Source organism: Pipistrellus hanaki (genome assembly GCF_964339955.1).
Source record: "Pipistrellus hanaki genome assembly, chromosome: 3".
Classification (NCBI taxonomy): Eukaryota; Metazoa; Chordata; class Mammalia; order Chiroptera; family Vespertilionidae; genus Pipistrellus; species Pipistrellus hanaki.
The window spans coordinates 109,196,893-109,212,456 of record NC_140505.1 but is presented as its reverse complement, the minus strand read 5'-3'; the positions used below and the strand labels follow the sequence as shown (position 1 = coordinate 109,212,456).

Genomic DNA, 15,564 nt, shown 5'->3' with positions numbered 1-15,564 from the left:
ACCAAGGACATGTGGCTTTGATTTTGGTGGGTTTTTGCTAAAAAATGTATAACTTGAATTGAATTAAATGTATTAATTAGAATGTAAGACAAACTCAACCTGGGGGATAATCTACAAAATAACTGGCCAACACTCTACAAAAGTGTTCATGTTCAAGATTAAAGGAGACTAAATAAAGACAATGTGTGATTCTAGGTTGGATCTTGGATCAGAAAAAAGATATCTGTGGATAATTGGTAAAATCTGAAGCCTTGAGCTTTGATAACAATAATGTTCATTTGATTTCATAACTATATTGTTAACTTGGTAGCTTTAATTATTGTAATATTGTTATGCAAGATGTTAATATTTGGAGATCTGCATGAAGATTATATGGGAATTATTTGTGCCACATTTATAATGTTTTGTTAGCTCTGAAATTATTTTAAAATAAAAAATTTAAAATATATATATACATATATATAACCTAATACTTTGAAGTTCTCTTCTTGCCGACTCTTCTGCCATCTGTGAAGCCCGCAATTTCTCATCACACTGATCTTTTTCAGACTGCCTCCAGACATCATATTCCACTTTCATTTTCTCTAAATCCACTAATCTGTTCTCAAGTTCAAGCCTAAAACAACAGATGATAATTATGTTACAAGAACTATAATAAGAATAATATGACAGCAAAATGTGTTCATTTGCAATATTTAACGCAAAAAAAAAAAAAGGTAATTATGTACTTACTTTTCATCTTGTAATACCACAAGTTTTTGATAACCTTCTTCCTTGGCAGCTTGTACTTTACGTATTAATTCACGATCCTTTTCTGCTAAGAGCACTTTGTGGTGTTCAACAGCCGACTTGAGAATTTCATTATCTGACTGTAATCCTAGTATTTTTAAGGAGAAAAATATGCTATACTCAATCTTATTAAGATGAAAAATCACATTTAATAGCAAACATTGTTAACAATTAGAAGAGTATATAGAAAGCAAGTCACTCTTGAAAGATCGTTACATTGATAAACTTTCTTAAGAATGAAACAAACTAAAACTCAAAGTTAATTTTTCAGTCATTAGTTTATTTAGCATACACACATAAAAGGTTAATAAAGCATTATATACATTTATTCATTTGAATCTTTAAAGCTAGGGATATCAACTTGGCTGATAGCCAAAGAGGTTTAAGTACCTACTCCTTCACCCCTACAAAGGTTCTGTAACCTAAGACTCACAAAGTACATCATCATCAAGCTAGCAGGAAGCAGCCTGAATAAAATCGCAGAATTCTTCAAAATCTATCCTTCTATCAGAGTTGTTAGATTTATAGTAGAATTATAAATTGGAAACCTTCAATTTTGTCAAATGAATTTACAAATCTTCCTTGTAATGAGATGACAAGTATTTTGCAGATTATAAAATAACTAAAATTTGTTTGTAACTCAAAGTAAAAAAAAGAATGCAAAACTGATAAGTTACTAAGAAAATTTACTCCCTAACTATGTAAGTTCATGTATCAATATCAAGTAGAAATTAATAATGAAGACAATCATTCATTGTAAGTTCTATCTAAAACTACAGAGGCCAGTTCAACTGAAGATCAACTCAAGGATAGTTACAGGCCAAAGGCAGCTTATTTAAGTACTTAAGAAGAGTCAGAAATCATATAATTTCTGAGGAATCCTGATGAGAAAGACATTCTAAACAGTAAACTGGAGCTTAAAAATAAGTTTAGGCTGAATGAGGCTCAATCACTACTAGGGTCTACATAAAAATATTTTTAAAGGTAAAAGTTGGACCTGCAACTAATAAACACATGATAAACTAAATAGATTTAAAATTATAAACTCAGAAAGTATAAAATTCACATTGCAAAATTTCACTTATGTATTAATCAAGTAATAATAACATAAACATTATTTTTAAAAGTTAGATCACAAAATGAACATTCAACAAAAATAATCCATATATGCTCTAACATTAAAAGTCAATTAAACTGAAAATCTGAAAATAAAAATTCCGTGTGACCTATTTTAATAATTTTAGTTTAGATGTGAAAATAAAAAGAATGGAAAATTATATATTACCATCCAATTCACTTTGAATTTTATTTCTTTCTCTTTCTAAATCACTCTTAGCTCTTGCTGCTTCCAGTTTGATGTCTGTTATTTCTAGTTTATTTGAATGTTTAATTTCCTTTACCTGTTGATAATTAGAAATTAAAATTACTATGGTCATTTTCTTGCCATTAACTGCTTACCCTGACACTTTAGCAGGAATGAGAAAATGCTGTGGTAATCACCTTCAACAGGGAAATTGTTTCAGTGCCTGGAAAAACACTTGTCAACAAGAAAACGGTTTTATCCTAATACAAGTGAATCCTTTTTAAAAGAATGTTGGTGACAAGAAGGTGTTCAGGATATAAGGATCAGCATATAAAAGGTTACATAGGTATAAGATCACACTGCTTGCTTGAAAAACAAGCAAATGTGTTTTTGTTTTTTTTAAAATATATTTTATTGATTTTTTACAGAGAGGAATAGAGAGTTAGAAACATCAATGAGAGAATCATCCATCAGCTGCCTCTTGCACACCCCCTACTGGGGATGTGCCCGCAACCAAGGTACCGTATTTTTCGGACCATAAGACGCACTTTTTTTCCCCCCAGAAGTGGGGGGGGGGGAAGTCCCTGCGTCTTATGGTCCAAATATAGCCTACACATATACTGTAAAAAAAAAGTTTCTTTACTTGCCCGGCTCTGTGTGGTCTCTGTGTACTTGCCCGGCTCTAAAATGGTTCTAAATGCTGCTGTTTACTTTACAGGGTTGATTACATGTGTTTATGACTGTGATGTTGGGTTTTAATGCACATAAAATATTTTAGGACACTATTTGTTTCAGAATCTTTTTTTCTTCATTTCCCTTCTCTAAAAACTGGTGCGTCTTATGGTCCGGTGCGTGTTATGGTCTGAAAAATACGGTACATGCCCTGGACAGGAATCGAACCTGGGACCTTTCAGCTCTATCCACTGAGCCAAACCAGTTTTGGCCAAGCAAAAGTGTTATAGCTAGAGTGGCAGGGAATAAACTTTATACACCATAAAAAGAGTTGTGTATTCTTTTAGCTATTAAAGGTGTACAATTAACTTTGTTTCAGAAAATTAACTCTAATTGCAAATGTATTAGATTAAGATAATGAAGGTAAAGAAACCAATGAAGAGGCAACGAATTAATAGGGAGGAGGGGTGCAATAAGGATCAATTGAATTTGGTGACTAAATAATGTATGCGTATGTGTGACTGTGGTGGTAGTGGGACAAACAAGTATAAAACTTAGAAATCTAAACCTTTATTGTCAAAATCTGATTCTTTTAAAGCCACAGTGAATATAAATAATTATCAATGTTTTCCATTAATTAACCTATATAGCAATCATATACCAATTTTCATCTTTCCTGAGACATCCCTTTTGTCAAGTTGAATAATTCTAGTTCATAAATAGTATTTTTTCATTCTTTTAATAAATATTTACTGAGCATTTATTACATGTTAGGCACTGTTTTGAGAACTGAGGATAGAGCAGCAATCAAGAAAGCTTTTTCTCTTCAATTATCTGCACTACCTAACATTTTCCACATCCTTTCCCTTTGATAAGGTGCTTCTAAAATTAGGAGGATGGAACCAATACAGATACAAAGGTTAGATAAACTTGCATTCAGACATATTATACTCAAATATAAAACTATAAAATCAGAGTAGAAAACCATGAATATATACAAGTGAAACACATAAAATGTGAGATGATGGGAACAGGAGGGTAAAGGATGATTTATTTAAGTGTAATATAATCTAAAAAACAGGAGTTGGCAGTTAGAAAGAAATAAAGAAAAGGTCCTAGACAAGTATCACATGATCCCACTTATATGTGAAATCTTATGAACAAAATAAACTGACAAACAAAATAGATCCAGAGTTCCAGAAACATGGAAGCATGCAACAGACTGAGGATCCTCAGAGGGAAAGGGGCAGAAGGGAGAGATCAATCAAAGAATTTATATGCATATATTCATAACCCAGGAACACAGACAATATTAGTGGAAGGTAAAGGCCTAGGGATGGGATGGGTGTGGATAGGAGAAGGGTTACTAAGGGGGAACGGGTGGAGAGAAAATATGTAATATTTTGAACAATAAAGATTTTTTTTTTTAATGGAAGAGGTCCTAGAGCCAAAGAGGGCAAGGATGAGAAATAGAGGTGTCTATGAAAGGTCTTGAAAACAATGTAAAGGAATGGTTTGTTGTAAAATCCCCACTTAAAGGAAATAAATAGAAAAGCTATACTGCCTCTGTACTGCTAATCACATTAAGATGTATTCCTCTCCAAATTAACTTGTAGACTTTTTAATGATACTACCTAAAATAAATGCCTTGTGCTGACATCAGTTTTTGCATTTTTAAGTCTTTTTAAACTTTTTTTTATGAAGTCTCATTGAACAATGTTTAAGTGCATGACGGCAGCTAAGAAATTATATTTATTTAAATACTGAAACTTTCTATAGACTGGATTTTACTACATTATAATTTCATGGACAAACAGAATTTAAACTATAAGTGCTTTAAATTTTGGACCACAGTAAAAACCCATTCTGACAAATATAATTGTAAGCTAACTATAAAAGGTTAAGAATGACAGCAGCTCATTAACAAACTACACTGCAGCTGACACAAATATGAAATGAAAAATAAAGCCATCTTATATTATAGAATCTTAATTAAACAAAAACTATGAAATAAAATACTTAATTTATTTCACCCTGAGATTTACTGAAATGAGAAAAAAAAATCAAATAAATTATTATTGAAACTGAAAGGGCACTGGACAAGAAGTCAAACAAGTGAAGTCTGTCTTCAGTCTACTTTTTTTTTATTAAACTAGTGGTGCATGATCAAGCAAGGTACTTGTCCTCTGCACTCAAATTCATTTATCTATGTAACTAGATGAGTTTAAGTTTTTCTTTAGTGCTGTATTTGTATAATCCTAAAATAATGAATATTATTAGTATAATGTTTATACTAATATTAACTTCCTGGAATGTATTTTTAAATGTTTTATATAATAAAAATGAAAAATGTATTTAAGTATTTATTGCCTAGATATGACAGTTGCTCTTTCTCTGAATAATCTGAACCAAATCCCAAAGAGTCATAATAACATTCCTTTCTGCTTATAGATTCCTGGTGCTTAAACTTTGTGATCAGGCCTCAAAAATCCTAAGAAAACAAGGGATCTTTAACAAAATGTATAATATTAAAATGCTGCTTATAATTTCAAGAGATTCAGTTTTCTAAAGCTGCCTGGGCCAAAATACTCTGTTTTTTATTTTTCTAGTTTTTTCCCCCAGGACATTTTCCATGTACAATAGATTATGGCTCACTGTAAATTTATGCTTTTGACACAACAGAATGTTGAGTGTCCAGAGATTACTACCTGGGACTACTAACAAAACTTTAAGAAACACCCAGCCATTATGGCTCCTTGGTTGAGTGTCAACCCATACACCTACAGTTCACTGGTTCAATTCCCAGTCAGGGCACATGCCTGGATTGCAGGCTCAATCCCTGGCCAGAGGAGTGGGGGGTAGGGTACAGGAGGCAGCCTTTGAATGGTGATGTTTCTCTCTCACTGATGTTTCTATTTCTCGCTCCTTTCCTCTTTCTCTAAAATTCAATAAAAAAACAAACAAAATCTTTAAGAAACTGAAAAATGGCAATAATGGACATTTTGAAAGGTTTTAGAATCTGCTAAATTATACATCCGCACAGAGACATGCTAGAAAACAAAATATAGAAGCAAGAAATAGAAATATAGTTGAAAATGTATTACTTGAGAACCTCTTGACACAAATTCTAAAGAGATAGTATTCTTAAATTCTTATTTTCAAAGGTCTCAGATAGTATGATCTCACTAACTTGACTAATAAGGGTAACTTTGTGGGAAACTTCTTTAAAGCTGTCTGATTTATATGAGTTCTAAAGAGTAAACACTTAGTGAGGTAACTAGAAGAATTTACCTCATACAATGTGAAATACCTTTAAGAGCATCATTCTCAGACTATGTTCAGTAATATTTTTATTGATTTTTTTTTTTGAGAGAGAGAGAGGGAGGGAGAGGGAAAGAAACATAGATTTGCTACATCCTGCCTACCCCCTATTGAATATTAAGCAAGCATCCCTGGGATGTGCCCTGACCTGGGACCTAGGTCATTCAACTGAGCCAGGGCTTTAGTAATATTATTTAAATAAAGAGATAGACACACTAACATAACTCCATTAAAAAAGCTAGCACATATTTGAATACACCACAGATGTTCCTTTGCATTGTAAACTATAATTTAAACCATTTACTAGAATTGAAAAATAATGTCAATGAAAACTTCAAGTTGCCAAGAAAACTGACAATCATGTTTGAAATATTATTTTAAAATTTATTCTTCCAATGCAATCTTTTCACACACAATATTTCAAATGAAAACTTGGCTTGTCTAAAGTTAAAGGGTGATTTTAATATGCTATTTGTATACAAAATAGACAGGCAATGCTTAGCATTGTGTATTAACATGCAGAGAAATAATACACTAAAATGCTCTTCTTCCATAGGCAGAATAGGAGAAATCATCTAAGCAATAACTCGAAAAAGAGCAATAGGAAGACTACATACAGAAAAAGAAGAAAAATCAGGGTCAGGACACAAATAAGCCAGAGAAATCACATAAATATGCTGCAAGGAAAGTATCTGGTGGTTCCCAAGAGTTAGAAGCCACAGCAAAAGCCAACTTATCCAGTGTCCTAATGCTCCATCTATGGTTCAGGTTATCCCAGCAGTTCAGTTCGTCTACTCAGGGCCACAACAGTGTTTTGAGTACTCACTAGTTCTTTTTATAAAATTGAAAATAATTTATATCATGAGAGAACTCCCTGTATCCTGAATTTATGTCTTTGTGTTTTGCATCCATTTCTTTGCATATTTTATCATTGAAGGCACTCAATATGTATCTACTGATTACAGAAATAATTAGCTTAAGGTTAACCAGGAAGCAATCAAGTTATTTATTTTCTAGTAGAACTTACAGAACCTTAGTAGGCTTACAGGATTCTTACAGATCAGCTAGAACAATGCCTCATTTCATCTATGAGGAAAATGGATCCCAATGATATTAAGTAACTTGCCTAAAGTCATACACACAGTTATTGATACAGGGAAGAATGAAATCAGTCAATAGTATCAAAGTTATGCACATCATTTTCTCATTTAAGGATATCACAAAGTATGTAATTGTTCCTATGACCATTTTTTATCTCCAGCTATTATTTATTATGTTCAATAGCCCCTTTAATATTACAAAAACCCTGTAAGAGACAGGTATCATCCCCACTTAAAAGTTAAGCAAGCCAGAAAACACATAGGTGGTGAGTGAGATGAATGAGTCAGGACTTAAAAGTAAATTCATCTGATTCAAAGTCCACGAACTTTGCACTTCATTGCCACCTTCAAAATGACAGTTTTTAATTTCTAAATATATCTGAATCTTAATCTATAAACTGAATTATAGGACTATGCTTGAATTAAGACATTTTAACAATAAAAAACTCATTGCTCAAATAGAGTAAAATGAATCGTTTCATGGCCATAAATTAAAACAAATTTGTGTATTCCTTCCCATAGTAAGAACAATCTTTTCAATGGGATCAGAGTACTTACATGCTTCTAACTAAAACTCTCTGCTTCAGTCTTCTCAAGTAATTACTTGGCCACGGAATTTATGATGAATATAATATTCCTTTAGATAACTTCATATATTCCTACCAAGCTAATAGTAAATCCCTTCTGGTCTGGGAGCCATATTGTTTTTTAAGATAATTTTATACATAACTCTGCTATAATAGAAAATACATATTACTTCACTGATTTAGTAACCAGTCTTATTTCCAAGTTCTTAGAAATGCCAGATGTACTACTACTACTGTTAAATAATATTATAATAACAACAGCTAATATTTGGGTGATTATATCAATATACTAAATCTTATGCCAAATGCTTTATGTATAATATCTTATTTAATCTTTGTCACACTCTATAAAATAAATATTAGTCTCATTTTATAAAGGAAAACAAACTTTTCAGAGAGTACATATAAATTGCTAAAGGTCACAGAGCTAAAAAGTGGAAGAAATGAAACTTGAAGCCAGTCTGTCTGCCCCCAGAGCTGATATTCTCATTCACTACTGTAGTTTATATGATACTTATGCATTGCTATTCTATTTCTGGTTTCTGGATTCCTTACATATGTATCCTGCATTTGAAGAGTGGTAGAGGACCTATAAGTGATTGAGAAAATTCTGTATATAAAGTGTTCAAACCATTATATTATTTTTAATATATATATATATATATATATATATATATATATATATATATATATATATATATATATTAATTGTAGAGAGGAAGGGAGAGGGAGAGTGACAGAAACAACAATGATGAGAGAGAATCATTGATTGGCTGCCTCCTGCTTGGCTCCCACTGGGGAATCAAGCCTGCAACCTGTGCCCTTACCATTATATTCTTTTTAAATAACAAATGAAGGTGTTACTGCTAATATTAATTTACTCATTTAACATTTATTGAATGCCTACTGTGTGCCAGCACTATTCTAGGAACTGGAGAGATAGCTGTGTTAAAAGCAATGTCTCAACTCTGGAGCTTATATTTGGTTGGGGTAAGGGTGTGGGAAAGAAAGGGGGAGAAAAAAAATAAATGTATTAGATGGTCTTAAGAACTATGGAGAAAAAAAAAGCAAATAAGGGAGATTGAGAGGGCAGAGGAAGATGGAAGATGGTATTGTACAAGGTGAAGCCAAGGAAAGCCTCTCTGATAAGACATCTGAAAGAAAAGCAGAAACAAGCTAAGTAGATATGTGAGGGAAGACCATCCCAGGCAGGAAGTAAGGGAGAAGAAGTAACCTTGCTCAAAGAGTGAGAAGGCCAGTGGATTGTATTCTCAGTGGAGGTAATAAGAATTGGTCAGATTCTGCATATATCTGGAAGGTAGAATGCTAGCATAAAAAAAGATCCCAATATAGAGAACTGAGCTATTTAAACATAAACTTTATTTATCATTATACAGTATAGAACATTCTAAAGAATGAAGTGGAAACATAAGATGACTTACTTTACTGGTCAATGCATTTATTTCCCGTTCAGCTTTATGTAATTTACTGATTAAAACAGTATTTTGTTCATTGCTTGATTGTAGCTCTTTTTCCAAGCGTTCAGCATGTAGTTTAACTGACTGTTTTTCAGCCTTTTATTAAAACAAAGTATTTTAAATTTGTTAATAATTTTCACAACTATATCAAAATAAAGTAAGCCTTATTTAAAATATATGTGTAATCCCACTACACAAAATTAATCAAAATCTCAATATTAATATATACCAAAGGAAAAAGATTTTTCTCAAAGTATATAAAGAATTCAAATGAAAGAAGTTTGCTCCAAGAAATATGCAACAAAGACATCTGGAACAAACATATGTCAAGAGTCACCAATGAAATAAAACTCATATATTTATCTGATGAATGCACTCACTTAATACCTACTAACTCTTATTGCTGACATAATTGGAACAAAAATTTTGGGGGGTTCCAAATCCACAGTAGATATGAAAAAGCATATTAGAAATAGAAGAAAAGGCTCATTTATAACAGTAATAAGTGAAAACTGAAAATCTAAAGTCAATGGAGGTTTTTTTTAAAGAGAGATATAAGAACTCAAAATCTTTAACTAATTTCTAGCTTTTGGAAGTATGGGCAAGAGCTCAATAGCTCTTGACCTCATCACATAATAAAGATTCTTAATGAAGTCTGAAGTTGTCTAAAAAAAAAATTCTGGTTGGTAATACAGTACTTTTTAGTTAGGGAGGGAAAACTAAATGCTTTCTTAAAATAGTTCTCCTCAAAATAGTTAAAATAAAAATGTTTGGGGAGAAACCAAGATGGCGGCATAGGTAAACACCTAAACTGCAGCCTCGCATAACAATTTCAAAAATACAACTAAAAGACAAAACAGACATCATCTAGAACCACAGGAAAGCTCACTGACTGAAAATTCTACAACTAGAAGAAAAGAGAAGACCACAAAGACAATCAGAAGAGCTATAAAAGCCTGAGGTATGGAGACACGGGCCCGCGAGTGCACCTATGAGGAGGATGGAGCCAAAGAGGACGGGGCTGCTGAGTGCTTGGATGGTGTTCTCTATCGGGAAGGAGATAAAAGCTCTGGACTGCTCTGAACCCTAGTTCCTGCTGCACTGAAACCCAGTTGCGGGCGAGACCCTGGGGACCCAGGCTCATACAGGGAGAATCTGGGGCGTAAAGCAGAAACTCAGGGGAGCAGGAAAAGGCAGAACTCTGGAGGCCCACATGTGAATGCGCACAGAGGACGGCCTGTTGACTGTGCCACTGGATTTCCCTAATGGGAAGGAGACAAAAGCTCTGGACAGTGCTGAACCCCAGTTCCGGGTGAGAATCTGGGAATCCAGATTCACTAGGGGAGAGACAAGACTGTCTGGCAGCGGGCAAAACTCAAGGGCGTCTTTCTCTTAAAGGAGCTTGCAGCAATAGGGCAGGGCTAACAGGAAGCCAAAGCTGTAGGCTCCACCCTGAAACTCCACCCCATCCAAGCTTAGCACAGACGTTTTTGCTATTTTGAAAGTCTAGTCTAGGGGTGTCGAACTCAATCAGAGAAGGGACCAAAATCTAAAATCCAGCCTAAATCGTGGGCAGAATGGTTTACTGAACAGTCATAAACTGACAAAGTCATAAACTGACAGCGGAGTGCAGTGATGACAGCGTGGTGCGGGCCACATTGCAAGGCCTGGCGGGCTGGATTTGGCCGGCGGGCCTTGTGTTTGACACATGTGGTCTAGTCAAATAAGGCTATCTCCCGGCATAAACACAGCTGATCCTCACAACCAATTGGCCTGGAGGTCAACTCCTCCCACTGATACCAACAACAATCAAGACTTGACTACAACAAGGCTGTACACACAGTCCATAAAGAGGTGCACTAAGAGTGTCAACCTCAGGTAACTGGGGAAGCCGAGCCACTGGCCCATATAGGACACCTAGCACAAAAAACTACTCTACAAACTCAGGGAAGCAGTGAAAATGCAGAGACAAAAAAATAGATCACAAACGAAAGAAATGGAGGAAAACAAACAACTGGAGATAGAGTTCAAAAAGGAATCCAAAGAGGACCACACCAAGACACATCATAATTAAAATGCCAAGAGCAAAAGACAGAGAATATTAAAAGCAGCAAGAGTAAAACCTACAAGGGAGTACCCATATGACTGTCAGCTGATTTCTCAACAGAAACTATGCAGGCCAGAAGGGAGTGGCAAGAAATAGTGAAAATGATGATTAGCAAGAACCTACAACCAAGAGTAAGTTGAGAATTGAAGGTCAGCTAAAGAGCTTCACAGATTAAAAGGTCAGCTAAAGAGCTTCACAGATTAAAAAAAAAAAAAAAGCTTAAAGGAGTTCATTACCACTAAACCACTATTATATGAAATGCTGAAAGGTATTCTTTAAGAAGAGAAAGAAGAAAAGGGTAAAAATAAAAAAATTATGAACAACAAATACATATCTATCAACAAGTGAATCTAAAAATCAAGTGAATAAAAAATCTGAGGAACAGAATAAACTGGTGAATATAATAAAATCAGGTGCATTGAAAGAGAGTGGAATGACAAATCTCAGGGGGAAAGGGTTGTGGGGGGTCCAAGAAGAAACTGGACAAAAATTGTACATCTATGGATGAGGACAGTGGGGGCGGAGGGATGGGGGGGTTGGTAAGGAAAGAGGGTGGGATGGGAACCAGGTGGAGGGGAGCTATGTGGGGGGGGGAAAGAGGAACTGTAATGATCTGAACAATAAAGATTTTTTTTTTTTTTTAATGTTTGGCATTTAGGCTGGGAGTGGCCAGGCATGGAGCAGCAGCTTCCAGGCTGGGAGCGGCCAGGCCCAGAGCAGCCGGGCCCAGAGCAGCCGGGTTGGGTGTGGCCAGGCCCGGAGCAGCAGCAGCCAAGCCCGGAGCAACCAGGTCGGGAGTGGCAGTGGCCAGACCCGGAGCAGCTGGTTGTGGAATGTACCAGAGCAACAGAGGCCAGGCCCGAAGCAGCCAGGCCCGGAACAGCTCGCTCCTCGCCTGCCCCCGCCCCAGACATGGCTGGAAACTTTTGCGGGAACTTGAGGGTCTCCTGAATCAAGTGATGAAGGCTTAGATCTGGATATGTTGAGTTAGTATAGCACTGGGGTGTTGATCTGTGAGTGCCTTGTCCGGGGCCTGGATGAGGTTGGTTGACCTATTTGGAAATGTCTTTTGTGTGAAGTGTATCTTTGGGCATGTATTATTGATATGAGAAAATGCTAAGTAACTGATTTACTCTCTGAAAAGGGATTTACTATCGGGGAAAGGGAGGAAGAGACTGAACATAAACTGTGCACCTATGGATGAGGACAATGGGGGAGGGGAAGGTGGGGTGGGAACCTGGTGGAGGGGGGAAGAAATGAGGAACCTTTGTAATAATATGAACAATAAAGATTGATTTAAAAAAAATAATAGAAAAATAAAAATGTTTGGCATTTAAAGGATAAGCTTCAGTTTTTATCTCATTTCTTATATATCTTAAATATAAAGAGTGTATTCAAGTAATTCAGGGGGGGAAAACAAAACACCTACATTCCTCAAACATATAATAATACTTTTTGGGCTCACTGATAGCCAAAAATGTCAAGGAGAAAGAAATGCTTGCTTTTATGTACTTATTTTCATTTCATTTGACAAATTTAAATATAGGTTCTTTTGAAGATGTCATAAATGAACTTCCTATCTTTTTGTCATCATTTAACTTTTCTTGAAAACAATCACTCTAAATGACCTCAATGAAAAGTTTCACACTGGAACCATATGCCATATTTAATTACAATCATCCACTTATTTGTCACTGTATAAATACATTAGAGGGATGAAAGGATGGAACATAAAACTGAATTGTCTCACACCTAAAGACCAACAATACCGACAACTTTAGTTAAAGACCAGTAAATACTATAAAAAGCTTCATACACACACACACACACACACACACACACACACACACACAAAAACAAACAAACAAACAAAAAAAACACATGACTTCTCTTCTAAATGTATCAATACTCTCCTGTACCAGTTTGCTGGATGGAGGGGGGGAAAATCACTTTAGATTTGGATCCTGGATTTTAATTACAAGCTAAGTGCCATTAATTTCTTTCCAATTCAAATCATTTCACAACTATCTGAATAAAAGAACACCACACTTTGGACTGCTCAAAATAAATCAAAACAATTAAAATAGTATATTTGCTACATTTTAGGTACTAATAATTAGGAGGAGTAAGCATATCTGAGAAGATGATGAAGGGGTCCAGAATATCTTGCCACTGCAGCATAAAAGTTATTTTAAGCTGAAAACATTTGGGAATCAACAGACATTTTTTTAAGAGAGTTTTTTTCCCCTCAACTCCTCTTATCTGTCTAAAAATAGAGCCTTGGAAACGAATGTAACTGTTATGAATTGCTGCCCCAGGAGTTTCATAACTATGGAAGACACTCCTATCATGAGAAACAAAGTCAGCATCAGGATACAAAATCCTCTACACAAGACATTTTTACAAAACTATCATATCTCCCATCTACTTCCCTAAGGGCCCTTTTATCTTTCCCAAGTGCCCTTTCTTTCCTTCACCCAACTTCAGATGGTATATAAGCCCCAAATTCTAACCGCCTCTTTCACATTTTTCTGTGAATCCCATGTACATACATGAATAAAAGCCCATCTTTTCTCTTACTAATGTCTGTTGCCAGTTTAATTCACAACCCCCAATCACTGAACCTAAGAGAATGAAGAAAAAGTTCTTCTTTTAAAACAACTGAAACCAAGAATTTTTGCAGGAGAGTCCCTCTAGGAGTATCAGCCTAGGGTCTGCCAGCTTTTATTTCTCTCTAATGAACTCAGGAAAACAATTCAGTAAAGCCTTATGCATTAGTAGCCAAGTCAAATTTTATTACTCTGTAAGCTCCCATAGATTGTATAAGTATGGTATTTCTGTTTGAACAGGATTTATGATTTTAAGTCTTTATAAATTCCAGTGTAAGGAAATAACCATCTAGGAAAAAATAGTTCCTTCTGGTTTGAGATCACTTTAGTCTCCAGAAACTCAAATAAATTTTTTTGGATTTTGCATATTTTATTCTCTGGTCTTATAAGAGTTAAATAATTTAAGACAGGTGACTTGACTCCCAAAGAAGAAATACTCCCTTTATATATGTGGCAGCATATCCAATGCTTATGAATCAATAGCTTTCATCTTTACAAAAAGTATAAACTCTCGTGATTCCACAAATGCATCAGCATTATTAAATTGGTGAGCATATGCTGATCCTCTAAAAATCAGGATTGTCAATGCATTTTTTAAAAAGTGTGCCGTACTTTTTTTCTAGTGGGAAGCAATTAAAACCTTACCTCCAGGGATCTGATTGTAGCCTGCATCTCAGCCAACTGCTGCACCTGAATTCTTTGGACATTTTCTACCTGAGCACCAGAATTCTCTTTCTCAGCCCTTAATTCGGCTACTTCAGCCTGTAACTCTTTTAATTTCTGAACCAAATGGACTTTTTCTCGAGTAAGTTGCTCCACTCGTTTGCTATCTCTTGTGGAATCAATATTAAGCAGCTGATTATGTAGTTCTTCTTTATCTTTCTCCAGTCTTGCAATCTAATAACAATTTGAAAAAAAGGACACAACTTTAAATTATTAAATTTTCAGTCATGAACATGCATTACAAATTAAAATTTGTAACTGCACAATGTAAAAAAGAAAGCTTAGGTAATGAAATGAAGTAGCAAGGAAAAAACTCTAAAATGTCACATTCTTCATTCTGATTCAACATGGCTCAAATGAGAGGGCAAGTACCTTGTCTATACTCCTCATGGTGTTTAGCACAGGCTTCATCAGTTGCCAAATAAAATTCAAAATTATAAGTAATACTATAAAATAATTATTAAAATGTCAAATATTTAAAAAATCAGAACATTGCAGGGGCCTATGCAAGATCAATATGCTGATTGCTGCTAAGCTTTTCCTCATGTGACAGTAATACTTGGGCTTTCTCTACTAATAAGGCAACTTAATTCACACAAAACGCTGCTTGTCTATATAAACAACTACAAATGTGAGCGATTAAATGATAGCTGAGAGTTTATTAAAGCCCTAATTATAATGACGGTATAGTTCCTAATTCTCAGATTCAAGAAAGAATTGAAAGTCATTACCCAACAGCAGTTAGAAAGGTCATTAGAGAACCTGTAGAGCAGAAACACTACTGCTCTTCTCACTCTTGCCAAGCATCACTTCCAGACCCCTACCCCTATCCCCACTCCCACCCCTGGGCCTCCCAATTAGTGGGTTTCAAACTG

At 35.0% G+C, this 15,564-nt stretch overlaps 1 protein-coding gene across 5 annotated transcripts in view; it reads right to left on the bottom strand.

Annotated features, from left to right (window-relative positions):
• Positions 1–15,564, bottom strand: part of CEP83 (centrosomal protein 83) — a 120,590-nt gene that overhangs the window by 38,481 nt on the left and 66,545 nt on the right. For 4 of the 5 annotated variants that reach the window (XM_084880329.1, XM_084880332.1, XM_084880333.1 and 1 more), the window contains 5 exons: positions 14,612–14,863; positions 9,215–9,346; positions 2,075–2,189; positions 733–877; positions 467–616 (listed from right to left, as the gene is read on the bottom strand). In XM_084880329.1, coding sequence (XP_084736455.1) covers positions 467–616; positions 733–877; positions 2,075–2,189; positions 9,215–9,346; positions 14,612–14,863 — 794 coding nt within the window. The remainder of the gene's footprint in view (positions 1–466; positions 617–732; positions 878–2,074; positions 2,190–9,214; positions 9,347–14,611; positions 14,864–15,564) is intronic. The other variant, XM_084880330.1, reaches the window with a different exon arrangement.